Source organism: Apteryx mantelli, chromosome 1 (assembly GCF_036417845.1).
Source record: "Apteryx mantelli isolate bAptMan1 chromosome 1, bAptMan1.hap1, whole genome shotgun sequence".
Taxonomy (NCBI): Eukaryota; Metazoa; Chordata; class Aves; order Apterygiformes; family Apterygidae; genus Apteryx; species Apteryx mantelli.
Window position 1 is genome coordinate 84,138,965 of NC_089978.1, and position 27,542 is coordinate 84,166,506.

Consider the following 27,542-nt stretch of genomic DNA (forward strand, 5'->3'; position numbering starts at 1 on the left):
TGGCCACGCTCTCTCTCGCCCTCACTCCGCGCCCTGCCCTGCCCTGCCCGCTCTCACCCGTCCGCCCCGCCCGCCATGCCCAACATCGTGCTCTTCAGCGGCAGCTCCCACCAGGACCTGTCCCAGCGCGTGGCGGACCGGCTCGGGCTGGAGCTGGGCAAGGTGGTGACCAAGAAATTCAGCAACCAGGAGACCAGGTGGGTGGGCGGGAGAGGGGGGCGCGCGCGGGGCGGCAGCCGTTGGGGACGGGCGCGGCCTCGAGCCGCGGGCTCCTCGTCCCTCCCCGCCTCGCCCCGCCTCGCCTCGCGCGGGCGGAGGGGGCGGTGCTAGGAGGGGCGCTACCTGCGCTCGCGCCCCGCTAACGTCACGGCGCGCCCTCGCCACACCCCCGGCGGCCCCGGTGCCCCGCCTGCTGCCCTGCCCGCGGCGTCGGCCGCCGCTCCCGAACGGCGGCCCGCGCATCTCCCGCGGCCTCTTCCCGGGTCCTGGGCCGCGGCCTGCCTTACAAACAAACAAACAAATAAATAAAAATAGGCGTGAGGCGCCCCAGGCGTTGCTTAACGTTTCTTTGGAGCGTTTGCCCAACGCCGGAGAAACGCCCAGGGGCTCCGCTGGGGAGAGAGGCAGGGCTGTGCTGGGGCGGCGCAGCTGATAGGAGTGCGGTCAGGCTGGTGGCCCTGCTGATAGGTGCCCGCACCCCCCCCCCACACACAAACCCCCACACACCCCTCTCGCCCCCCGGTTTTGTGCGTGCTGTGTTTCAGGGGCACGCGAGTCGCTTTTAGGGCCTCCGCAGCCCTGTCTCGGGGCTGGCCCTAGCAGCGCTGGCAGTGGCGGCAGCGGCGATGCCGCCTGAGGCAGGGCTGTTCAGAAATGGTTAATTTCACAGTTGGTCAGCTGTGGCAGAGCCTTCTTAAATTAAAGATGTGATCCTCTGGATTTTATGAAATACAGTAGATTATGAAGTTTCATAAGTAGGTCTGTATGTGAGTGCATATAAGAACAGGATGTTAGTGATGGGTTAGACACTTGAAAGAGTCTAGATCAAATCACATTTCAGGATTCGTTTTGACCAGTCTTTATTGTTCAGCAGCAGTCGGTTATGCATGTGGAACTGTTGGTTATGTTGGCATTGTTGTTATGTTGGCCTTGGCTTACTGTTTGAAAAGAAAAGCATATGAGGTTACTGGCCAGCCAGATGCAGAAAATTACTCTGGTAACAATGCTGAGGATCTTGTGTTAAACCATGTGGACTGCTTTGCTATACTGTCTGAGAATGCATTCAAGACTTGCCAGTTCTTTTTCCACCAATATTGCCCATCTTTACTAGTTTTGTTGTCTTTGTTTTTGACCTACCTATTACTCAGGCAAGCAGCAGGAGTACATAAATCTAGTTATTTTCCCTATTCTTCAATTTGCAATTTTTTTTTTTTTTTTGAAGTGGCAACTGCATGTTCATCCCATGAGCTGGTAAGGCTGTGCTACTGCTTTTCAGTATGGGTGTATAAGACTACCATCTGGTTCTGAAACTGAGGTTCCTGAATATAAATTGCTCACTAATCCCTGAGATTATTGTATGTTTGCTCTTATCTGCTCTTGTTCTGAATCTCCCAAACCAGCATGTTTTCATAGCCTCCTTTGAAAGATTAATATGCTGTATACTAAAACTGCGCTAGGAAAGTTTTTCCTTCTATTCAGTCTACCTTTTCATGTTCTTAATTTAACTGCTCTTGTTCTAGTTATGCTTACTGGTGTTACTATGAACCCTCTTCAATTAGTGTTTATGCCATCAAGTATTTGCACACTCTTACTCTCTTCTATTCGTGCCTGATTAACTGAAGGTTTAAATCTTCCCTCAAGTCTTTCCAGCCATATAATCACTTTATTACTCTTTGATCTTTTTTCTGCATAATAAAATTTAATTTGCATATTTGGTTGCATGATTGTCTTGCAAACTTGTGTCAGGTCTCTTTTTTTTGGTTTGTTTGTTTTCAAGAGACACTGATTTTTAACACTGCTGTTTGCTGTGTTTTAAACAGAGGTTCTTTGATTTAGATTTCTTCCAAGGCAGAGACTTATCTCCAAAAGTTTGTGTATTTATTTTATGATGTAAATTAATTAAATTCTAGACTTCAGGATAGAATATTTTCTACTCTTATCACTCTACCTATCTGCAGAATGTCAGTCAATGGTTTAGCTAACTTAGTAGTGACAGTTTACTTTCTTAGGCAAGTATGGATGTCGTGTGGTATAGATATCATGAGGGAAGTATGTAATCTAAAAATTATTTCTGGTTACTTCTGTTACAACACTGCTAGGCTGACATTTCAGTTTTCCCTCCTCTCCCTTCTCCCCCCCCCCCAACTTAAAATACCTTAACACTTAAATCCTTAAGTGTTTTTTCTTTTGTACAACTTTATTTTAGAATCTCAAAACCATGCAGTTCTTCTTGTTTCCCCTTTAGCAAGTAAAATTGGCCCCACTTTATTCTAAGCTTTAAGTGGGTAGTCTTTTTAATATCCTCAGCAACTTATTTCGGGATGGTGCCCTTTCAGTTTTGTAGACTGATTTTTCTTAATATAAAATTCAGCAATACTAATGAGAGATTTCCTGAAATTTGAAATTAAAGTATAGATAAACTTGATAAGATATTTAAGCTGCAATGATCCTTTTCTGCAGCATCTGGATCTTCAGTATGTCTTTCTATAGCAAAGTTTCTTCATGTGTATATAAGCAAAATTTCATTTTGTCATGTGTAAAGATAATCCAGTGCAGTGTTTTCTTATTTTTGTTGCATTTTTAAGTTTATAAATAAATGTATTGGCGTTATGAAATATATTTGCAGTATTGCAGAATACTAGAACTCAATAGTTAAAATACTCAAAGAACCTTAAACCTTCCCAATGGCACTCGGGCAAAACCCTGTGCAAACAGATAAGCCTGGGCCTGAGGGTCAACAAACTCTTGCTTTGTCAGATCTGTTAAGTTAGCAAGTCGCAGAGAAGATTCACCTCTTGTTTAAAAACTCAGTTTTGCTGTTTGCTTCATTCTCTTGAACATAAATGTGAATTATGTGTAAATTGATAAATATGTGCAACACCAGGCTTAAATATTTGTCAGAAAAGTCCTAACTGGAAGTCGCTTACCTGACAGTAGCAATTAATCTTGCTTGCAGAATAAAATGGCAAAGAGTCATTAAATATTTTGTATTATATTTCAACTGAAATGGGCTTTAGGCTTCAATCTCAATCCTTAGCAAATCTAAGTGTTCCTGAAGAACTGGAATTATTCCCTGAGATTAGCTAGGGGTAGGAATACTCCTGACAAGAAATGACGTTAAATGGACTGGTATGTTCTAAATTCCTGAAAACTTAGAATTGGAAATGCTTCTCATTTTAATTTGTACTGAGACTAGAGTATCTGGCAGTATCCCAGTTCTCTTGTGATTTAGGCATTCAGTGTCTAGTAGGTTTGTAACTGAGAAATACTATGTCTGGGCTAGATGAAATGAGGGGAAATTGTTGCTAGGCTTGACTCCCCCCCACCCACTATTTTTTTCTTTAAAGAATATGGAAGTACTTTCCTTCAGCTGACTACTGGAGTCAACCTACCTATACTAAAGTAGTATGAGAGCTCCTAAATGTCTGGTTGTAGAAGGTAACTGTTTAATATTATAAACTAGTGTGTCAATTGAGAATGCATGCTGACCACAGAGTTACAGTAAGAACTTGGGTGGCATCACCTTCTGTGTGTGTGTGTATGTGTATATATATAGAATGAAATGTTTTGCTTATGAAGTGTTTCACAAAATTGTCTCCAAATACCCCTAGGTATTTTACTGAATCAGCTGATGAAGAAAAAATTAACACTGTTCAAAAAATTAACATGTTCATTACTTCTTAAGTAAATGTATTTTCTTACACTATCTGGTATGCTTTCTTTTCTAAAGGCTATTTATTTTAGCTCTGTACTTGAAGTAATTGTTACTCTTGAAATGGAGAAACTGAAGTCACAGATGATATCCTCATACACACCTCTGTACCAATGAGAGAACTTACTGCTCTCAGCCCTTCATGGAAGCTCCCTTTTTCCTAGTCAGATTCACTGTTTTTTACCTGCAATAAGCTGTCGGAGCAAGTCATCTTGACAGATTCATGAGAAGAGGAATTGAAGTTTTGTCTGGCACATGTGATTTTGAAGGCAGTTTATCTGTAGCCTTTTTTAACTGCTGAAGCTGGGTTATTTCAGAATCACCAATGTAAGTGTATGCAGTACAGCTCTTATAGAGGAAAATGTGTTGGCTGTAAAGAGACATTGCCTGCTCTATGGGAAAAGTTGTGCTGTTGATATGAGGGGCATTTGTGTTTTAAAAAAGAGGAAAAAACAGTAACAACAACAAACAAAAAGATCAAACATTAGTATCTTAGACTGAACTTTAATCTTGGAAGTTAGGAAAAAATAGCTGATTCTTACAGGAATGCATGTGACTGTTTCATAGAAAGTAGGATAATGAAAATAATTTGTTCTAAAAAATAATGGAAAAAATAAACAAACCTAAAAACTTTGATATCAGTGCTATATAGCAGGGAAAATGAGGAAGTTTTTCATCACTGAGCTGTAACATTTTACCCCCAACTCCCCTACAGTGCCCTCCAACTCCACGCTTTTACTGCAGCTGCCTCATCTCTAAGACAAGACCTTGCTGCTTTTCCTCTGCCTCCTTCTTTTGGGCTCCAGGGCCGTGGAGGCCCTGGGTTGTATCCTTACTGAAGTAGGTTATTGTGGTGTTTGCAAGCCTAGTCTTGGAGTAAGCAAGCTCAAGTGGTCAGCTGATGTTAAATCGGCTGAAGCTGATGGGGATACAGGACACACTGGCATGTGAGGACTCTCTTTATATTGCCCAACCACTCAGCAGATGATTCATATCTGTGGTTGTCATGCTCTGCCTGGGGCAGCAGAGTTGCCTCTTTCCCTCACTCACTGCTCGCTTATGCTGTGGTGAGCAAAATGAGGTTGGAGAAACAGATTTTACCAGTATGGTCATGTAGGACAAATGCCTGTAGTGGGGGTTTCTTTCACATAGTGAATTCCAGCTATGACAAATATGGTCATTTATCATATTGTTAATAGATCTGAATTCTAAAAGGCCTAAAAATATTTCAGTGCTTTTGTTTTGACTTGCACTTTATTGACCTTACTGTGTACTGCTTATCTTTAGATAAATGCCAAGCACTTGAAATATGTCAATAAACCAGACCTGTGTGAAGAATTTCTGATGATCCTGTATGTACTTAGATGTAGGTTTTAGTGCTAAGTCTTTGAAGAATCCCTGCACATGCTCAGACTTGTTAGACCTTTGTTTCCAAATTTCTGAGTGTTCCTTCTCGATCAAACATGTTTCAGCCCGGAGCTGCTGAAGTGATGGTGTCTTCCTGTTGCAGTGGCAGGCTGTGTGCCAGAATTGAGGGCAAGAAGATTATTTCCTGTGCTCGTGGTTCTTGCTTTGTTGGTGCCCAGCATAGGACAGCCGGAGTTGTAAATGAAGATCTAGTTGGGCTCTAGTTGGGGCTTTGCCTTGGAGCTATTAATCAAAGTGAAAGTGCCTAGAGTTGAGGAGAGAACATGGGTGCCAGGAGATATGGGATACCTAGAAACCTGCAGTAAAAATGCCACCGTTGGTGGTTGTGTGGTGTGTGTGTGTGTTTTGTTTTTTTGTTTGTTTTTGTTTTTTAATCATTGTGCATAGTACAGGTGATGGAAAGGAGCAGCAAAATTGCTAGGAAGGAGGACAGACTGGGATCCCCCTTTCCCTGCCCTAGCACACCCTGGCAATTGGAACTTAAAAGCATATTAATCTACAGCTTAAATGACTTTTAGATGCTATTTTCAAGGGTGATCTCAGCATTCAGGAGCCTAGGATTTCTTCCTGAAATCCAGGCTGGTGTCCTGTGGGAGAATAACTCACTACAACCTCTACCAAAACCAGCCAGACTAAACTAAACCCCATGGAGCTCTACAGTTCTGTAGTTGCTTTTAGCATCCAAACAATTCAAGTTTCTCTGCTGTACTCTGTGGTGTAGTCACATTCTCCACTAGTCTTAAAAATAGAACTTAAGGACCAGGTTAGACCAAGTAAATATTTGTGGGTGTTAGTATTGAGGGAGATGTACTGTGAAAGGTTGCTTGTGGCCATACTCCTTCCTGACCTTCCCTCACCGAAATTTCTACAGTTGCTCAGGGACCACTTAAACTTGCCATAAGTAGGTTCACTGTGCTTCTGCAGTTCTGTATACAGCTTCCTGAGCTCAGCTGAAGTCTACTAATAGATCAAGCAGCCTCTGCATCTCTTGAGGGGCTGAGGTTAGTTGGAGACTCATAGAACATACCTAAAATATATTTCATGAAACTGCTTTTTTCTTGTGCTTGTAACCACTTTGTTATATAACGTCATGGTAGTTGAAATATTTGCCCAGTAAGTTGGAGGCCTTAAGTTAAATACATACCTTACTCTGCAAAAATTTGTTCCCAAGGGTAAGAGTTCAAACACACCCCTCTGCTTAGCACTTTCTATTGGCTGTTTTTTGATGATTTGCAAATTCAGCATGTGGGGTTTTTTGGATCATTTTTGAGATATTGATTGTCTTTGCACACTATGTGAGGACTCTAGACTCTAAGTTTTGGCTTCTTCTCTGGGTACTGAAAGTGCCTAAAATAAAGATCTACTTTACTGGCGCCTCAATGGCTTCATAAAGCTTACTTCCTGTAAGCACGGCTAGAAACTTCATCCATTATCCTTATTTTTAAAAAAAGGTTCATAGAGCCTTTTAAATGCATGATTTGAACTGGATCCTAGTCATGGACTTAGATAATTCACTATTTTAGTGTGTTTCTGCATACTTATTTCCCTGCTTTCCCACACCTTTTTTTTCCTAAGTTAAGATATACTTATTTAGAATTCCCCTTGCTATTAATTCTGTTAGGAATGTGCTATAAATTTAGTATCAAAAGAGGCTAAGACTACTGTTGTTCCTGACTTTGAATTTTGCCTAATGATTGTATGCTTCAGCCATTTAAGTGTGTTTGTAATGTAAGTGGTTCTTGAGCCTTATCTTTAATTGATGATAATTAGTCTATCTAAGGTTCTAGATATTTAAACTCTTCAATCGGTCTTTGCAAGACGAAGGCAAAAACCAACACTCAAACTTGTATTTCATTATGTTCTGTCTTGCTCATCTTTCCCAGCCAGCGTCACATGGACCACAGATTCCAAGTAAATGGGTGAAATGTAAAGCTGATTACTTTCGCGTACCGTGAATTTCTATAATGCTTACTTTAAAAGTTACATGGTTTGGGGGCTTTTAATGTACAGGTTCTGTTGACTCTTCCTGAGCAAGAAGTTTATTTAAACTGAGTGTTACCCAATAGCTGAATTTGATTAAATTGCATAAAACAAACAGAGCTTGTAATCTTGAAGCAAGAGCTTGTTCCTGTGTCCTTCCTCTGTGTCCTCACTATGCAAAGTTGTTTAAACAAAAAACTCAAATGGATTGATTAGTTAATTAGGCCATGATATAGATGGCCTAAATTGTATCTTAGTAGTAATATAGAACTTTGAACAGGTAAATGATGGGAGATACTAATCTGTTGCATGGCCATCACTAGCTGATTGTAAGAAGATCTTTGTGCAATAATTACATTATGTTCTTCTCAGGCACCTTTAATTAGGTTACTCTAGAGTGCTATGCAAATATTAATTTAAGCTTGATTCATTTCAGTTTGCACATAACGTCTGCGTTCACTAGATCAGGTACTTGCATATACATAGTATGTATTATTCACATTTATGTGCACCAGAGATGTATGTCATTCTGGCCTGAAAAGCAAGACTATGAAATTTTAAAACACACCAAGGGAGAAAGGGGTAGCATTTTCATTTTCTAAGGTGCTTGCAAGATGGAAAAAATAACTGTTAGCCCAAGGGCATTGAAAAGGCAATAGTTAATGGACATGCAAGAAGAATCGCTTCATGTCTATTGTATTAACCAGAACTATATTCATCTCAAAATATATTTCTTGACTTTTTGAAACCTGTTATTTCTTAGCTGGGTGCTTAGAAATGGCAGTTTTAAAAGAGGAAAACAAATCAGGGTGTTATAATTCAATATTCTTTGTGTATGTAATGAATGTTAAGATCATGTATTCCTGTCATTCATCAAAGCTCTTTCCTATTGCATAATGCATCTGTGAAACTAATGATCTCTTTTTTCAAGTACTAAAATCTTATACTGCCCTCCTGTGTCACTCCAATAATACTCTCCCCTAGAAATTGGCAGTATTTCCTTTTTAGTCTTCGATTTCCCTTTTCTTTTTAATGGTTCCTAGATTAATTTCAAGAACAGAAGTGTAACTTCACAGTCCTGGGTTGAAAGAAATGCCACAGAGCTTTTGCATGTGTTCCTGGTCTCCTTTGGACGCATTCCAAAGGTTGGGTATATGACAATACTTGTTGTTATTAAGCTGTTCTGTGCAAGTGCTGAGTCAAGCTGTGATTATCATTCTTCAAAGTGCTCATAATAATAACTATCAATCAACAATTGTTAACTCAGCATAAGAGACTGTCTGTAATCTAATGGGTAGATGTCTTACACAGAGCCGGATTTATATGTTCAGGAAAAAAATGACAGATTTCTCAATTTATTTTGTTTGTTTGTTTTTTATTTTTTGTTTTTTTTCCTGGGAAGCAGAACTCTGATACTTCAGTATGAGAGCTATTTTTTGTAGGGCTTCTAATTAAGGTTGACAAATTCTTCCTGTTATGGAACATGCTTAGAGCTTTGCTGAACTGCAGTTGTGTTGACCAAAATTTCTTTTCAGCTCCAAAAAGAAAAATAAACTAGAAAAATATTTTGAATTTGATAAAAGTAATTATGAACAGTCTTCTCTGAATAGCTTTATTGCTTTGATCAAAAAATCGGACAGGGAAGTAACAGTTGTGTAACCACAGAAATGTATCTTTCTGCCTTAATAGAAGTCTCAAAGATTTGTTAGAATTAACACTCTGATATCTGAAGATGACACTGTCCCTGACCATGTCAGTCTTCATAGAGGTCCTTGTGTTTACTAGGTATTTTGCTTTAGCTTAGGAAATCCTGCCGGTAACTTTCTCAGGCAAAAATATACATTTATTTAAGGAGGGAAAACCTAAGACAATATTTTTTGCTTTGAGGCTCAAGTGGAGCTGAATAGGGGAGCTGAGAGCACAGGGACGCTCTTCTCCCTTCTGTTTTGTTGGTGACCTTTCGGATGGTTATGTATGTAATGTAAAAATGAGAGTACATTAATCCGAAGGAAAAAAGTCCGATAAGGCACAAATGGGGAGGTGAAAGAGGTGTGTTGGTTTAGACAATGAGGCTGAGACCAAGTGTGAGGAGGAGAGATGGGGAAGTTGAATAAGGGCCTGGAGGGAGAAAAGGATTAAACAAGGAGGCAGGTGCTACTAATATGAGAAGAAGGAGTCAGAGCCTGGAAGTGAACATGCGTGGGTGGTAGGGCAAGTTCAAGTAGCCAGGAGAAAGATGAAACAAATTCAGTTAGAACTATTAAGGTTGCAAAGTGAAGCACGCAGGTTGTACTAGTGCTCAGAGAAGAGCACTAGTAAAAGAAAGTGAAGAAAGGTTGCTTATCTATTGCCTTGTGCATCTGGCTTTCAATATTGTCTTTAATTGCATGCTCACACGTATATTTTCCACCAGATGCATTCTTTCACTGCTCAGCATGAAACTGCACATTGCTCAATGAGGGGGAAACAAAATAATGGCTGCTCATTAAATTGGCACAGTCCGTTCTATGTAATTTAATTTTGTTCTGGTTTGCACACCTTCAAAGGGACAAACATTCTTTCTGGGACAGGTACATCTTTACAGTTTTCAAAATGTAACCGGTGGTACTGCCCTCAACTGTCATGATGGGACTGTCTCTAATGTTTGCATATCATTAAGATGTACGTAAGGAATAAATTCCTTTCCGTGTTTTGTAGCTACACAAAACTACTGCCTCTTACACAGTGCCCTGGAAGCTGATAAACTAAAGCTTTTTGGACTATGTTTGACTAGAAGAAGCCTCGGTGTTGAAGGAGTGTCAGAGAAACTATTTTCTCCCCCATCTGGGCCACATGGGTGGTTTCCAGCTAGAACCTTTGGCTTATTTGTGGCTTGGATGAAGGTGCAACCTTTCACATAAGAACTGAAGATATTTTAGCCTGATTTAATAGAGCATGGGTTTTAATGCTCAAATTGCCTCATTAAGTCGGGTGGTGGGGGGTTGTACATTTTACTAACCTTCATTTTTTTTCCTGAATCCATGTCTGTAGCTTCTATGAGTAAGTTTTGAGCTAATAGGTGTGGGTGTGACTCAACAGTGGATTTCTCGCACTTGGATTTAGAATGGAAAAAAATCAATATTCCACTTATTTGCTTTAATTTTCCTATTTATTCTGAGCTACATGTTGTTTTGAATTCTGTAGTGGTGTCATTAATGTGTAATGCACAAGTGTCGTGATGTGATGCAGCAATCAGTGCCAAAATTTACTTTGAAGTCTGTGGAAGAATAAAGTAATTCTTGGAAACTATCTTAAAGGACCAAAGTATGTAAGCTCAGTTAGGACAAATAGCACAGCATGTGAGAAACCTTGGGTGAACTGTTGAACTTTTTTTTTAACTGTACATAGACATCATGGTTTCAATTTTAACCAGACTGCTGTCTTCTTAAATGCAGTAGCTTCTTGATAATTAGGACATTGTTAAATTCACAGGAAATGAATTGCACTTTTTGCAGAGGTATTTTGATGCAATTATTAATAAAATGCTCTAGAAGTTGTCTCTTACTTGTTTCTGTAATTATTTAGGTTGATTTTTTTTAAGTGCTTATCCTAACTCTCCTTGGGACATAGAATACCTAAACTAAAACAAAAAAGCAGCATTAAACTTAATAACCACATGAGCTGCATCTGTGCTACAGCCATAATTATACATTGGTTGGTACAGACCTTTCAAAAGCTGTATTTAGGCTGAAGTAAACTTTAGACTGGTTTGTATTGAAGTAAGCTATGTATCAAGGGGAGAGTTACCAAATCACAGTAAAAGTGTCCTAAATGAGGATAAACCTATGAAAGTTTGTTAGAACAGTCTTGTTCTATTCTTTAATAGTGTTCTTCCAATAACTAATGTGATTAAATGGCTATCTCCTACTCTTTCAGTGTGGAGATTGGTGAAAGTGTGAGAGGAGAAGATGTGTATATCATCCAGAGTGGCTGTGGAGAAATAAATGACAACTTAATGGAACTACTCATCATGATCAATGCTTGCAAGATTGCATCATCCTCCAGAGTGACTGCAGTAATTCCATGTTTTCCATATGCCAGGCAAGATAAGAAAGACAAGGTAAGATGTGTTTTATTATAAAAAGCGTATGTTTTTTAAAATCTCTTTTCAGCTTGTTCCCTTGAAGTTTTTGGAGATAAAGCGTGTTTACATAAACGTTTAAAAGAGAATTAAGATTTTTTTTTTAGCATATTTGTCTCTTTATGTTCAAATGTTGAATTATATCATCTGTAAGTAAATGGAGACAATAAATGATTTTTCACTTATTTTGATTTTTATAAGTAGGTACATGCTGTGTGTGGTATATTTCAGAGTACCTTGTTAGCAAACCTGACTTTGTGGAACTCTTTCTTGCTTTTGCCATCTTAATTTTTTTACTGTATATATCAGGAGAATACGCCTGTTCTGCCATTTTTAATTAGTGTAATTGCACTGAATTAAATCCTTATACTGATACTTTATTTAATAAAAATGAAGTAGCAATATTCAAAATTTATGAGAAGGACTTAGTAGAAGTAAAGGGCAGGAATTGCCTGGGACAATTTGAAGTGCTCGAACCACTATGCAGGTGGTTTTTACCCTATATGTTAAAACTGAGAGCCAGATGGAAGGAACTGATTAAATCTGCAATACATTAACAGTAATGAATGAATACATTATTCCATTCTGTAGGGCAGATTCCAGAAAAGTACATTTGGAATAACCTATTTGTATTGATGCAGACCAAAAATTGTAGAAAAAAACCTAGATCACTTCTGTCCTTTCAGTGCTCTTTCTCTAAATTTGGGCTGCTGTAGATGATAAATGCAACAGTTCTGCTGAACTGATAACACAGTAACAACTCCTCATTGGCATTTAAGTTTGATTAAAAAATTCAGAACTAAAATTTTCTGTCTCTGGTACATATGTGCAAAAGCCTTATGTTACATGAGTGTTACTTCTGCCAAGACTCACTTGAAAAGAACTGACAAGAATAAATGTGACATATAGCTTTTAATATTGGATTGCAATTGTTGTCTTTTGGGGAAATTGCCCCACTCTGGTACTTCCCATAAATTGACTGCCCCCTGCCTTGCACTTTGAGCACTGAGCAAACCATCCTCAAAGCCCTGTGAGTGTTGTTTTTTTTTCCCTCTTATTCTTTTATATAAAATATAACAGGATTGATAAGGGATGTAGAATCTTAAAAATAATCGAAGACACTACAAAATAGGCCATTATCATTATGTAATCGAGGAGAACAAAATTGAATACACCAAAATTTTTCTTTTAAGGAGTGTAGCCTCCCTAACAGTATTATTATTGAGACTTTCAAACACTCAATTCAGGAGTTAAATAGTAGCTCCCTATCTTTGCCTACATCTTCTGGAACTTCAGTTTACTGTATTTCTGTATTGAACAATGCTCTTTCTTGACTAGCGAGCTGAAAGGGTTTTATCAAAAGAGCTTGAAAAGAGAGCAATAAACATTTTGTTGGAAAAGGAAAAGGAAAGGGAAAGCATCTCACTCCTGAAGATGTTTTGTTTTCCAAATTCATATTTGAAGATTCTGCTGGACCGTAATATAAGTTCTTGGTGTGGGAAAAGGATGAGTATGTCCCAAGTTTACTGTGCATCTAGGGAATGCCTTATCAAGTGTACCAAAAATCAAGATGGTAGGCTTCCAAGAGACACTTGAAACCTATAGGATGGTGGCCCAGCATGTTGCCCAGGAACATTTTTGTCTTTTGGAAATGCCATCTGAAGGTGGATAGCACAGGAAAGTAACTAAGACACTGACTTAGACTTTAAGCATTGTTCCAGACTTTTCTTTGGGTGCTGCTGTGTTCTGCAATTCTAGGCAAGCCATTTCAATTTTTTTTTTTTCTTTTAACCTCTGTTTTGCAATTGCAAAAATGTTTGCCATCTTTGGAAAATAACCTTGGTAGTTGACCTCCATGTTGCAAAATAAACTATAATGTAGCTGTTGACATTGGGCAGCTCATTGACAGGGAGATCCTTACTCTCACTGTTTGGTTGCATCACATCATTTGGTCTTTGACCCATGTTGAATGCATAAGATTTGTGTGGTGCCTGAAATGTCAGAACAGTGCCAGCCATTTTCTTACTATGAATGTATGCAGATTTTCTTCTTTCTGCTAAAAGATCTGGCTGCAGTTTCTTGAATATGAAGTGAAGCAGCATAATCTGCTGTTTACTAGTTTAAGTTGTTGACTTTCAGCCCATGTAGTTCTTTATAGATGAGTCCTTGCTGCTGGAGATGTCACCTTATTCATGCCTCTGTTGCAGTAATGATCACTGAAAACTGTGAAAGTGTTCTTGATTTAAGTAAAAGGTGCTTTCAGTAAAACGTCATATTCTGAATAAGCCTTATGTAATCTACTCTGGGCATTTTAGCATTAAACTTAGACTAGCTTTAAATGAGTTAGGTTTGGGTATTAGCAACAGTTCTATCAGGACAATATAGAGATCCATGCAAGCTGTTCTCCCAGTTATAAAGGCAGGGAAACAGAGGTTTTAAAAAAAAAAAAAAAAAAAAAAACTTGCCAAGAATCCTAGGAAAGTTGGTAAATTGACTTGGGCATAATCAATTGCTGTCATAAGCTAGAATAATTCTGATACACAAGCTAGCTAATTTAAAATTAGCTCAAGTATCTGTGCTTTGGCTATGTTTGCAAGTTTATGCATCCTCTAATTATGCTTACCTTCAAAGCCTTGGGCAAGATACATTTATGTAGGATGCTGTAGAGATGTCTTTGAGATAAGTTAGAAGTATAGCGACAGGTGAGGTTTGGTGTTCCACAGCTTATGTAACTTTGTTTTTTTGATTTGTAGAAGGGGGCCGTGGAGCGTTGGGTAGGTATCCTTTTTTTTTTTTTAATTTAATTTTTTTTAATTTAACAGTAAGCATTTCCATTAAGATGGCCTTAAAGGGTGAGACTTACTGGGTTACATCATATATAACTGGGAACACTTTCAGTTTCACTTCTAGATTTCCATTGTTTTTTTACCTAGGCCATGACAGTAATCCTGTGGAATAATTTGCTAATAAAAAACTCCTTGATTTTAGCTGAAAATTTATTTGGACATTCAAGATAATGGCTGTCAATTTCTGAGGCTTCAAAGCATATCTCATTTTCAAAATAATAAATTTAGGTAATAAATTAGTGAATATTCAGTATCAATAAATTTCACAACTGGCTTTCTTGGAAGTGAAAGTTCCAGTCAAATGTTTGTGGTTTCTTGGATGATTTTTTTTTTGTTGTTGTTCAGTATGCATGTGATGCATTTTGAGCAAAACAATATAATAAAATGATTAAAGGCATTCCCACCTTTTGCTTTCAGCTATGTATCCTTTGCATAGTTGTTCTTATGAGGTCATTTTTATTAGCTTTGTGGATTCCTTCCCTGCCCCTAGTAATTTTAAGAATTGCTAATAACTTTGTAACACATCATAAAAGAAGAAATCTTTATATAATTGTCGCTATAAGTGAGCGGGGAATTTGTTTAGGAACTAAAAACCTCAGTGATTACTTCAATTTAGTTTCTGTACATAATCTAATGTTGTATTTCACACTAATAATTCTGCATAATCTCAAATTGTGTCAAAGAATGGAACAATGAATATAGTGAGTCTTCTTGCATTCTTGCCTCTGATAAGCAAACATCACAAAGTCAAAGAAAACCTTCAGTTCTCGTCTGCCTTTGTGATCTGAGTTTCTCAAATTGAGGCCAGATTGTTTGAGGTTTTCTTGAAGTTTATTTTAAATCAACTTGGATTATGTTGTAGTAGAAAACTTTTCTCACTTTCTTTGTAAGCAATCAAATATTAAATTTTTTGAACATGATTATTTATTTAAATGCACAATTTTGTGTAGAGGAAACTCAGATAGCTGAAAACTTCATTTGTCTTAATTTCCTATTAGCCCATTCTTGAGAAACAGGTATTGGTGTTTGGCTATCTTTTCTTCCAAGACCCTCTGTCCACCAGCATGTAGGCAATCTGTGATGTGCATGTCTGCTAAAACAAGTTACGTAGTGGTAAAACCTTCAAGTTTTTCCTTCTGGGAAGTCAGCCTGCAAGGCCAGCAGCTGAAAGAAGTATCAACTGGTAATGTATACATTAGTACCTGATGCAGGAAAGTGTTTTGGGGTTTTTTGTTTGTTTGTTTTGTGACGGTGATACTCATGATATGGAAGCATGAGACAAGCTAACTGGTATTTTTGTTGAACAGAAATGGGGGAAAAAAAACAAAACAGTGCAATTCATTAGGCCAGAAGGAGTGAAAATACAAACCACATTCTGGAAAGAATCTTATTTACCATGACAGCAAGGCTGAACTTGTTACTGCTTTCTACCAGAAGAGGTTGTCTTGGTTAGCAGTCTTATTTCCCCCCACCTTCCATTTTGGCTTTGTTAGCTGACTGCTATGGGTTCAGACAGGTATCAGTGTGAGCCCAAGAGAAGTGGTGGAAGTGTAGACTGGAAGCAAGGGATGGGACAAGAAGGTGAGCAAACCTCTGCCTCCAGCTGCATTTGTTAGTTTAGCTTAACTAACATCAAATCAGATCTTCGCAAACTGCTGATAAAAGAACATGATGGTAAAGTCAAAAGATTAGGAACTAAATCTTTGTTTTGCTGGATGTTACCAGAGACTTGAATATCTTGAAGCCTAGCCCAGTCCAGTTTGGACTGCTGAAATGACTTGAAGTGACCAGGATTTTGAAAAGGACAAATCACAAGTTTACTAAAAAGAACAGAAGTATCCAGAAAGCTTTGGTTACTTGAACCTTACAGAAATGAGCATAAATGAGGACCAGTGTAGTCCTCAGTAACTGGGAAATAGCCTTCTCTGATTAGGCTGTAGGGACTGCAAAATCTTATGGAAGTTGTCTGCATGTGAATAGGAGATCTAGCTAATTGCAAACTGCTGTATACATCTTCTATGGATCTTATATCCCCAATCTTCTCTGCTTGTTAGGCATTATTAGCCAGGCTGTGCAAGCTGATTCAGATGCTCCAAAATGTTTTGCTGAGTTTCAAAACCCTAGTAGCAAGATTTGCTATTGACAGGCTAGTTTGGTCAAAGTTTTTGGAGCTCTTCGTATCTAAATTGCAAATATGCTAAAGGAAGATATGTAAACATAGCAAATTTTCTGACTCCTTGTATCTAGTCAGTCTTCTTAAAATTTGAACACTTGTGCTTTATTCCTCAGAGCCGTGCTCCAATCTCTGCAAAACTTGTTGCCAACATGCTGTCAGTTGCAGGGGCTGACCATATCATCACTATGGACTTGCATGCTTCTCAGATACAGGTAATTGGAAGTTCTTACTAACTGTAGGTAACTGTAAGTTCTTACTAACTGTAGGTAGAAGGTCTACTGAATTAATATGAAAGGCTAATACTAATTCTCTGTTTTTTCCTCATTGTTTTGAAAGGCAATGTTCAGAAGTGTAATTCTCAGGGTTTAGAGAAAGCTTTGATTGGCTCACTACTGGTTTCTAATTAAATTCTCTTTTGAAAGAGATCAGCCTTGATCTTATGGAGTGATTTTGCAGGCACTTCAGACGCTTCTGAGCGTTTCTCCTCTTCCGCCCCACCAAGGATTTGCCAAACCTGAGTGTATTAGAGCTCCTGGAATATATAGCATGGCCTCTGGGGGGAAGTTCTATTTTTAGTCTTGGTCTTGATAGAGTTTTGTTGGTGCAGCTAAGGGGACAATATTCTCTCAAGAGAATTGAAGGTGGAGGCTGGAAACCCTTAGCTGGCTTCACTGATGAATCCAGCAAATGAGAGCAGACGTTGGTTGTGGTTCTCACATACACCTCTTTCAAGATACATTGCTTTTTCTAGAAAATACCTTCTCTTCCAGTTCTGGCATTCTGTTTAATCAGAATTTCAAATTATGCTAGATTGCTCTCATCTGCGTAAAAAGCAGCTTCGTTTGTGGTCACAGGTTTCTTCTCATTACAACTTGTACAAAGAAGAGAGAGATTCCATTCTGCTGCTCAAGTAATGCTAACTTGAATCTTCCCCAGACTGAAATACTAGTGTTCATATCAAGCAGTTAGTCTTAAGAATTAAAATTTATGGAAGTTAAGTTATTTTTTGAGACTTTTTCACAAGCATCAATTCACTTAGGTGTCTGAGCCTGGTCTTTTTTGGGTTTCATATAATGGCAACAGTTGTTCTTCATTTCATTTGTGTGAGAATTTGAGAGACCTTAGTATTTGTCCAACTCTACTTCCACTGATTTGATAGAAATAGCAGAGGGTAGAATTAGGCCAGTGTAGAATACTAGTTAAAGTCCTACCCTACATGAGAGGCAAAGGCTTGACTTTCCCTAATGTCTTCCAAGTAAATTCCAGGTAAAAATATAAATGTATATTTATGAAACTATCTTTTTCTTTTGGACTAGGGTTTCTTTGACATTCCAGTAGATAACCTGTATGCAGAACCTGCAGTGCTGCAGTGGATAAAAGAGAACATTATGGAGTGGAGAAACTGTATCATAGTCTCACCTGATGCAGGTGGTGCAAAAAGGTACTATTCAAGCCATTAGTTCTGCATATAGTTAGTGATCAATGAATTACTTGGTGTATTCTTTTTCTCCCCCTTCCTGCCTCCTCCGCCCCCTTGAATTGTATGAGATATAGGGCACATCATTGATGCCAGCTGCGTTGTAAAAAAACAGCATAACTAGTTCTTCTAAGTGTTGTTCATGCCTGAAAACATCCAGGAGCTTTCTGTACTCTAAAGAAAATGTTTTTCTCTCTCCCTGGTTATGACCTCATTAGCTGAATCCCTCCATGGGGGGGAAAGATTTTTCCTGCTGCTTGCTTCTTTAGTCCAATTGCTGCACCTTTTCCTGCTTCACTCTGGACTTGCCTAAATTTCATTTCTCTGTTAAAGCATCTGGCCTGTCCTCACTGTACCTGCTGGCATTTAGGTAAGACCTTGCTTGAGTCATGTTTCTTTTTTCTTTAAGTTACTGCATTCTAGTTGTAAATCTATTGACTCAAGTTATGTACTATGAATATTAGAAAAAGAGAATGAAGTTTTGCTTTGAGTGGCAGATGGTAAAAGTAGAAAACTTAGTTCACTGTAATGATTCTCTATTCACAGCATGCATTACTTGTTTAGGAGGCCATCTTTTATGTGATACCTATAGAGTATAAACTAATGCAAAAGTTCAGAAACACAAAGTCAGTGAAGTGACAAAGGATGCCACTGAGGTGAAATGCTCATTCTGAAGTTATTGATCATTCTGCTGTTAGAAACTGAAAAGGAACAAAGACAAATGAAATAAGAAGCCTGTAAGTCCATAGTAGTTTAAATATTTGGGATGTAGCATGGGGAAAACAGTGAAAGACTACCATATTATGACTTTGATTAAAGTCTTTGGGTCCATCATGAATCTTTGTTTTAAAAATTAACAGGGAAGTAAGACTGATTAGGATTCCAGAGTTGTTCCTGTTTAGATTGCTGGAGTTAAAGATATGAAGAATGGAAACTAGAAGGCATTCTAAAATTGAGATGACTCAGTCCATTAAATTTCTTTTTGTTCCTATCTAGATCCTGTCTTTTTTATTTCCTTCAAAAGACAGTCTTTGGTTGGAATCCAAGTTGGGATACAGGGGTTTTTGTTTTGTTTGGGATGTGAGGGGACAGTGGGGTTCCCCCTCTCCCCTAGCAAATATTTGTGTATTAGAGATTGATCATGAGAGTTTATTTTTGATGACCACTTTCATTCTATTTAATATGGATAGAATTTGTCTTGATACCTTTCTATTGAAACGCACTCAAACATTTGCTGTTGAAGTAAGATAGAATGTTGCTTACCATAAATTTACAACTTCTCCTTTGCCTCCAGTAATATAATGTAAAGAAGATGCTTTTGGCTTGTTCATTTAAAACATGTAGACCTTCAAATTAATACTTGGGTTAATGAAAGTGAATAAAATATGAAGAATGTCTTAAAAATAAATCGGAAGTATTAAATATATATATGTTTTGATTGCTAAATATTTTAAACATCTGAATACTTCTCTGTTTTTTACCATTTGTTTGGTGGCTTTCCAGCTCATTACATTTTGTGATTGAAGTAAGGCATGCAGGTTCTATTGATATCTTAATGCCTCTGAGGTATTGAGATTTGCTTTGAAATTACACTGTTGTGCACAAAAATGTGAAAACACTAACATTTTTTTGTTCATCAGCCTGGTTTTGGAAAGCTGTAACAAACAAACATATTTTTCATATATAAGTACTAAAGAAACTGAACCATATTCTCTATTAAATGTGAATGTTAACTTTGCTAACAATGTTCTAAAAATATTCTAAAAAGGACAGGCTTCAAGACGGTGCCAGCATGGACAAAGCATAGTAGTGATTATTTTTATGAATATGCCTGACAGCTCTAGTATATTCAAAAAATCTGAATAAAGCAATCTATTTAATTAGAAGTTTGTAACAAATTAAGCTTGTTGGTGGAGTTCAGTCTGGCCACCAGAGGTCATCCTGAGGAGTTCTAAAAAAAATCTTTGCCAAATCAAAAGCATTGCTAACAGAATTATTAAGTAAACTACTTGATTACTAGACAAATGTTGCTAAATAAGTTACTAATCACCACTAACTTGCTTGTTTTTCCCATTGGTCTGTTTTTCACATTCCTGGCAATAGTATTTTCAGTTAGGATTTTAAAGTAAAGCTGTTGTATGCTTAGAATTGAGGCTATCTCTTTTTTTTTTTTTTTTTTTTTTTTTAAACTATCTAGTGTGACTAGGTTTTGCAGCAGTTCAATAAAAGCTTGTGAATAGCTGAAATGTTTTGTGTATATGTTCTGCATACTAGTAAGAGTCCAACAAATCTTAGGTGACCTGCATACATTTTTCTGAGCTACTAGTAGCTCTGTAGCTACTTTCGAAATGATTTAAAAAACTATATTTATTTAAACATTTTCTTAAATAATTTAATTTTGAATTAACTATTTTATCTAATGCAGTGGCTTTCACAACTGAACATTATTCTTTAATTTTCCCCATGCCCAAACCTTCTCCTGAGTTCTTCCATAGCAGTCCTAAAGGGAAAGATTTTCCTTGAAGAATGAGGCTTTAAATCGCCACATATTTTCAGACAGCAGCTTTTCTTCTACTAGCAGTGACCCTCCTCTACACAGGTATTCAAAATTTCTATTTATAGTGTAGGTGCAGAGATTAAGCTACTGGGCCTGTAATTCTTCTACCCTCTATTCTGAAGAGGGAGAGACCGATACTAGAAGGACCAGAATCTACAACAGTAGGCTCTAAGCACCTACCCAGTTCTTTTCTATGAGAGACTAACTGTCTCTGATTTACAGAAAATTGCTACTTCAGAAACTAGTTCTACTTTATAGTAAATTTCTACTTCAGTATATCTGTGTTATAAAAAGCAGATTGTGTACAGAGCTATATTTCATAAACTTATTGGAACAATGCAGCTAAACTCCTCTTAGGGTTGGATGAAGAAAAGTAACCACTGCTTTGGGGTGTTTTTTCCGCCCCCCCCCCCCCCCCCCCCCCAGTTTAACAGTCTTATGCTGTGAAGTGAACCTGAGAAAGTGTGTGTATATGTCCTCTTTTCTCCAGCCAATGACCAGCATTGCTGGATTGCTGCTTCTATTAAATGCCCTAAACACACTAACTTAGTTATATTATTAATTGTATTTGCCTAATAACCTTTTCAAAGACAGGAGTTTAGTGCCAGAAAACTAAAGTCAATTAAAAAAAAATCTATTTCTGGAGTATTGGTTAAGACACTGTGGTTGTATTTATTAACAAAGAATTAAGATTGTTTCTGCCCTGTCTCATGACTTGCAAATGTTTGTGCTACAGTGATTTTTAATAAACAAATACACAGTTTTATGACAAATAGGCAAGTAGGCTTTCTTCTTTCTTTTAAAATAACTTTCTGAAATGTGTTTTATTTCTTCCTCCAACTTAGGGTTACTTCAATTGCTGACAGACTGAATGTGGAATTTGCTCTCATTCATAAGGAACGGAAGAAAGCAAATGAAGTAGACAGAATGGTCTTGGTTGGTGATGTGAAAGACAGAGTAGCTATTCTTGTTGATGATATGGCTGACACATGTGGCACGATCTGTCATGCAGCAGACAAGTAAGTATTAGGAACTAGCCCAATGTCTCCTTGTAATGTGACCTGCATATAGCAGATGAACTCAGTTGCTGTGTCTGCATGCTTATAAGTCAACCTGATCTCTGTAGAGTGAAGTCGCTCTGATTCTTCAGTCTATAGATCACAGTCCTGTGATCAGACTGTCCTTCTTTAGTAGTGGAAGTAAAAATATTTACAGAAATATATAATCTGTATTTAGAAAGAAGAAAGAAGAAAAACAGACTCATCAAACTTGGAAGAGATGTGGGGGCCATCTGATGTGTTTTCCAGTTCCAAGGCAGAAATGACCGATCATTCTGTTCTTAAACCTTACCATGGAGCTTTTCCACTCTCCCTTGGCAATCTTTTGCAGAGATTTGCTAGATTCACCATTAGAAAGTTTTTCTCCTCAGTGTTTAATGCATGTTTAATCTTAATCTTTAATATAAATCTTCAATATAAAACTACATACTTGTCTTCTGTGTCCTGGACAGTGAAAATAATTTATTTTATTTTATTAATTTTTTTTAATCCTCTTTTGTCTAGAATGTAGTTGAACGCTGTTTTCATCTCCCTCTAGACTAAACAACTTCAGTTTGTTCAGTCTTTCTTTCCACATGGTTTCTAGACCTCTGCTCTGCTGTTGATGCCGTCTGAACTCTTTTCAGTTCGTCCATTTACTTCTTGAAGTGCAGCATGTGAAAGTAGGCCCAATATCCTGACTGAGGCCCTAACATTGCTGAGTAGAAAGGATTAATCTGTGGGGTTCTTTTTCAGCATGACCTTATGCTTGTACACTTCAGGGTGGTGGTAATTTTTTTTCCACAGAGGTTGACAGTGTTGACTGCCCTGATCTTTGTTCATGTCTATACCCTTTTCTAAAAAATTGCTAGCTGGGAGTCCCCAGTCTGTGTAAATTCAAATGATTAATTCTTCCTATTGCCGTAGCTTCACAACTGAAAATGGATGGCAGCAATTCTAGCTTCAAAAATCATTTTGACAAATTGGAGAAATGGACTGAAATTCATTAAGAACAGACGTGAGATATTACAGTTGAGCAATACTGGACTGAAGTGCTCCTACCCTTCCGCTCATATCCCAATGTATGCTGTCAGCTCTGTTTTGGAAGGTCAAGGGCTTCAATCTAAAATTGTTTGGAGACCTGAGGTTTAATTTTCCCATCCACAGATTATTTTCAAATCTTATGTTATGATCTGGTTTACAGCAAAGCCCCCCCCAAATGGTTGTGCTTGCAGCAAAATAGAAGTGGGAACAAACTGCTGGGGAACAAGGCACTGGAATGTCTTAAACAGATCTTGTTGCCAAACACTTACTACAGTATTGTTTCTCCTGCACTTAATCCTTTCTAAAGCTTATATCTCTGAGTTGAGATCACTTTGAATTTATATTCCTGCCCAATATACTTGCAGACCATTTGAAAGTATTAAATAGCATCAGATCCAATATAGGTCCCCATGATACTTCCTACCTAAACCTACTTCATGTTCTGTTGAAGTAATAGGGTGGTACTTCAGTGAGCTAGACATTTCCACTGGTGGTCTGAAGTAAAGATCATCCCACAAGTTTACAGGATTTAGTTGCAGGTTTGCTGTTTGCTTCTAGATGATCAGGATGTCAAAAACCTGAGGTAGAAGAATTCATATAGTCTTGTTTCCTTTTCTATCATGCTTGATGGAATTCTGCAGTTGGATACTATGCAGTTGTTTGCTGTCCACGTAGTAATCTGTATCAAACGCCAGCATGGGCCTGAGTTTGCTGTGCCCTTTGCTGGCCAAAACCATAAATTGTCTAGCCAATGATTTTTTGACACCTCTGTGCACAGAGGAAACTAACTGCTGTCAAAAAGGAGGCCTTTATTTTTTTCTGCTATGAAAGAAACACTTTGCTCTATAAAAATCTACTGTGGATAAATTTTAAAAGCATCAGAAACCTGCAGTGTACCTCGAGTGTTCACTAGAAGATGCTTTTGCTTGAACAGTGCTGCCTATTATCATTCCTGTGTTCTTGGCATGAATGTGTGCTTTTCATTAATGCCAAAGCTAGATAAGATGCAGTTTCTGCTTAGACTTATCTAAATTACTTTTTAAGTCTCTCTTTACCCTAGCGACCTAAAGGCATATCTAGCAGATTATGTCAGACGTGTATTTCGATACTGCAGATCAACTTGCTGAAGGCTTTTTTTTTTCTTTTCACTCGTAATACATACTCACACTGTAATAATGTGCCCTCCTTTTAGGTTGCACATACTAATGATTGGAATTCTTTGATTCTAGTGAGTCATTCAAAATAATATGATATTTCTGTATTTTTGTCTCTTCCTTTCTTTCTTTCTGTGATGATCTAATAAAGTACCAGCTGTTCAAGGCTGCTTTTTGTCCTAGTCCCAGGTGTAGTCTCGCATAGCTTTGAGTAACTGGAGGTGGAGAGGCCAGTCAAAACCAAATTAAGATAATCTGACTTATTCACAAGTTGTTCTAGTTCTTTTATTTATACAGGTTTTTTGTGTGCCGCATCATCTCACTGTCTTCTGAATCAGCAGCATGTCTTCCTCAACCTTGCAGTAAGCTAGGCTTTTGATCATTAAATTATTATTTTTTTTTAACCTCAAACCTCTGTCCAAGCACAATTCACTTGCAATTTAAAGAAGTTCCGTCTAGAACTGTGCAGTTAAACATGCATCACAGCATGTTCTTCCTTTATGTTCTGCAGGTTAGTGTCTGCTGGAGCCACTAAAGTTTATGCTATTCTTACTCATGGAATCTTTTCTGGTCCTGCTATTTCTCGGATTAATAATGCAGCATTTGAGGCTGTTGTGGTAACAAATACAATCCCTCAAGAAGAGAAAATGAAACACTGCCCCAAAATTCAGGTACTGTATTTTTTTGTGTCATCTGTTCAAACTCTGGATTTGTAATTTACCATTCTCTGATGCTAGAGTTTTGTGCCTGAAGATGAAAATAATATTCTCAAACACATTGTGCAGCTAGGTTGTTTGCAGAACATACTGCTAAATCATGCTGAAGAACTCTTTTAAGGAAATTCAATTAGTATGATTAAAATGCTGGAAAAAAATATTTGATACTGCAGCAGATTGAGTATGCATGACAGTGAAAGAATAATGGGTTTAAAGCTGGCTGTGATGCTTTTTTAAAATTTGTTCTATAGTCATCGTACAATACTTGTATGTGGGAACCCAAGCTAGTTATATTATTGTGAATGCCACAGAGACCTTAGATTTCTTTGTTGTATTTGAAAATACACTAATGAAAATGCCCAAGATAACGATAATATGTTTCTAAAATCAAACTGAAAATACAAAGCTGACTTATTTCAGTAGCTTTTACATGAGATTATTCTTGGAAGTCATGTGTCCCTTTAGCAGGCTTTTTTTTTTTTTTTTTCATTCATGCAAAGGGGGGAAGTATAAAATGGTGCTTTTTTTCTTTTTTATGCTACATTGAATTAAAACAACTTAAAACTTATCTGGTATTATGTTTGTGTCAAGTGGACCCTGCCATCTGATGGCTGGAATAAACTGTTTCTTGTGACAACATGGCCTGTGCTAGCAGTCCTCAGCAGTAAGCCTGTACAGAAATTGGTTACTGTTTTCTCATTCGATTTTCAGTCTGTAATTGTATTAATACAGTCCTCATGTTAGGCTTACTTAATGCTTTAAAGTTATTTTCCTTCCTAGGTGGGGTAAGAGGGCAGAATAGTAAACTGAATGTACAGTTCATATGCTTATAAATATGTGCTTATAAACTGAATTTTTTATAGGATATCAAAACAATAAACTATGATCTCTCTTCTTTCTTTCCTCTTAGGTTATTGACATTTCTATGATCCTGGCTGAGGCAATTCGAAGAACACACAATGGTGAATCTGTGTCTTACCTGTTCAGTCATGTTCCCTTATAACTGCAAGAGGCTATGTTGTATCTTTGCAAGGGCTGTGTCAACTAGCCCTGTTCTTAACAGTGCATCTCAACCACAAGAGATGAATATCTTTGTAGAAACCCAGAGCTTGCATGTTTAATTATTATATTTGTCTCCTAATTACCATTTGTTCCTTGTAAATTGGCAATAAATCTCCATCCTGCAGAAACCTTTTATGAATTTCCTTGAGAGTTTGGGATCTTACCTGTTGCTAAGTTCTTTTGTGTGCTCATGCTGTCTTTCTACTAAATTGCTGCTTCAGATCTGTTTTCTATTCAGAATTACTAAACAAGTTTATAGAACTTAATGGAATTCATGCATATGAAATTGTTTTTCTGTGTTAAGCTAAATGCTACAGATTTAAGCATCTGGAATTTAGTCATCTGTCAGGCAAGCAGTTTGTTGTTTTTTTCTCCTCCTTGTTCTGCTTAACTCCAATGAAAATTATTTTGTAAGCCCTAGCAGAATTTAAACCTCATGTTAGTTTTAAGGAACTGTTGACACATCCATAATATTACCTGTGTTTCATAAACTTGGTGTTCTTTTTCTTCACAAGGTATATATGGTTACAAGTTTTCTTCTGTAAAGCTCTCGCTTGTTCATTATGTTGTATCATTTTGTTGAAATCTATTGTGCAGATGATATAGTCAGTTATAAGATTGATGTTTCAATATTGTTGGGATTATTTATTAATTTCCTGTATTTCAACAATAAGGACCAATTTTAAATCACAAGAGCAATTTTGTTTTGCATGTCATTTTTCCCGTAGTTTTTAGCATTCTGTGATTCTGATCATATGAATAATTTCATAATAGTTTTGCTGCTAATATTGTAAAACTTTACTATGCATAGTCCAAACAGCAAATATAAACACACATATATTTGTAAAAGATGGTCTCTACCCACATTTATTTGACTGAAAATATCAGAAAATACTTTCCATTTTTAACTGCATAGTTAATAGAGCTTCAGCTTTCTATTATGAACTACCACAGTACTTCACTGTGTAGGCAGTGAACTATGGTAAACTAACCAGTCTTGAATACTTTAATATTAGAGAACTAAAACCACTGGGAAAACAGATTGTATTCTGAGAAGCTTATGGTTAGGTCCTGGTAAGTGCAGTCAATAATGGATTCTGGGGAAAAAACAAAATTTCTGTCACTGTACTTTTAGGTCTTCACATTCTTTTACAGAGTTCTCAGCCTTCCTGCTAAAAAGGAAGAGTTCAGCTGTGTTAAGATAGTGTTCCTGCACCTAAATCATAGGAAAACTCAGCTTTTCACCTGAAATTGCTGTTTTTAATTATAAAAGCACTTGCCATGCTTGAGAAATGTTTCATTACTGTGGAACCACACAGAATAGCCTTATTTCATCCTACCTTGCTTATTCTGGGATATATTTATCATGATACACTGTGTTATAAAATGGATTTTTCCATTCAATTGAACCTGGTCTAATGTTCTGTTAGTTTCTCTGAGGAAAAAATGTGGCTATTTTGCCCTTACATTTTTTTTAATAATTTGCTATTTCTTCTGTGGGTTTCTTTGTATATTGAAGATGAAGAAAACAATTTCACCTGTACTGCTTTATATAATGTGTAGAAATGGGTTCATAAGATAGTGCAATCAGAATTCAGTTCATCCATCAGTCCTCTGAGGAATTCCTCATTATAGTTTAATTTTTGAAATACTTTATAACACAATGGAATGAATCTACATTATTATCTGAATCAGAAAGCAATTTTTTAATGTATGATTATTTAACCTACTGTATTAAACAGGTGTTTGAAATATTACTTTGTAGTTACATGGCTACAGTTTTGGTGTTAACAACTTAATTATATCACCAAAATTTAGACCTTATTATACATACAAGGTATACAATAAACTTAATACCCGATATTAATTCAATTTTATAGATCAGATCTTTGTTACAAACAAAATGCTAAATTGTTTGCCTTTATTATGCACAAGTATTGTAAATAAATCTTAAAAATTACATGTGCCAAGAGACTGCTTGTGTTTTTATTCTTTTGTTACTCTATTTATGAAG

At 37.4% G+C, this 27,542-nt stretch overlaps 1 protein-coding gene across 2 annotated transcripts; it reads left to right on the forward strand.

Annotated features, from left to right (window-relative positions):
* On the forward strand, positions 1-27,478 carry PRPS2 (phosphoribosyl pyrophosphate synthetase 2). Of its 2 annotated transcripts, XM_067289728.1 has the most exons (8): positions 1-197; positions 11,255-11,438; positions 14,213-14,233; positions 16,595-16,693; positions 17,798-17,922; positions 21,361-21,534; positions 24,262-24,421; positions 25,377-27,478. In XM_067289728.1, the coding sequence occupies exons 1-8, from the start codon at positions 76-78 to the stop codon at positions 25,467-25,469; spliced, it is 978 nt and encodes a 325-aa protein (XP_067145829.1). In that variant the 5' UTR covers positions 1-75; the 3' UTR covers positions 25,470-27,478. The 2 variants fall into 2 exon arrangements, with proteins under 2 accessions (XP_067145829.1, XP_067145830.1); XM_067289729.1 differs by lacking the exon at positions 14,213-14,233.
* Positions 27,479-27,542: the final 64 nt, after the last annotated feature.

Excerpts from the sequence above, each read along its gene's own strand:
- PRPS2 (XM_067289728.1), top strand. The coding sequence starts at position 76 with ATGCCCAACATCGTGCTCTTCAGCGGCAGCTCCCACCAGGACCTGTCC. Across the intron at positions 16,694-17,797 it reads TGCATGCTTCTCAGATACAG|GGTTTCTTTGACATTCCAGT; the intron begins GTAATTGGAAGT and ends CTTTTGGACTAG. Across the intron at positions 24,422-25,376 it reads AACACTGCCCCAAAATTCAG|GTTATTGACATTTCTATGAT; the intron begins GTACTGTATTTT and ends CTTTCCTCTTAG.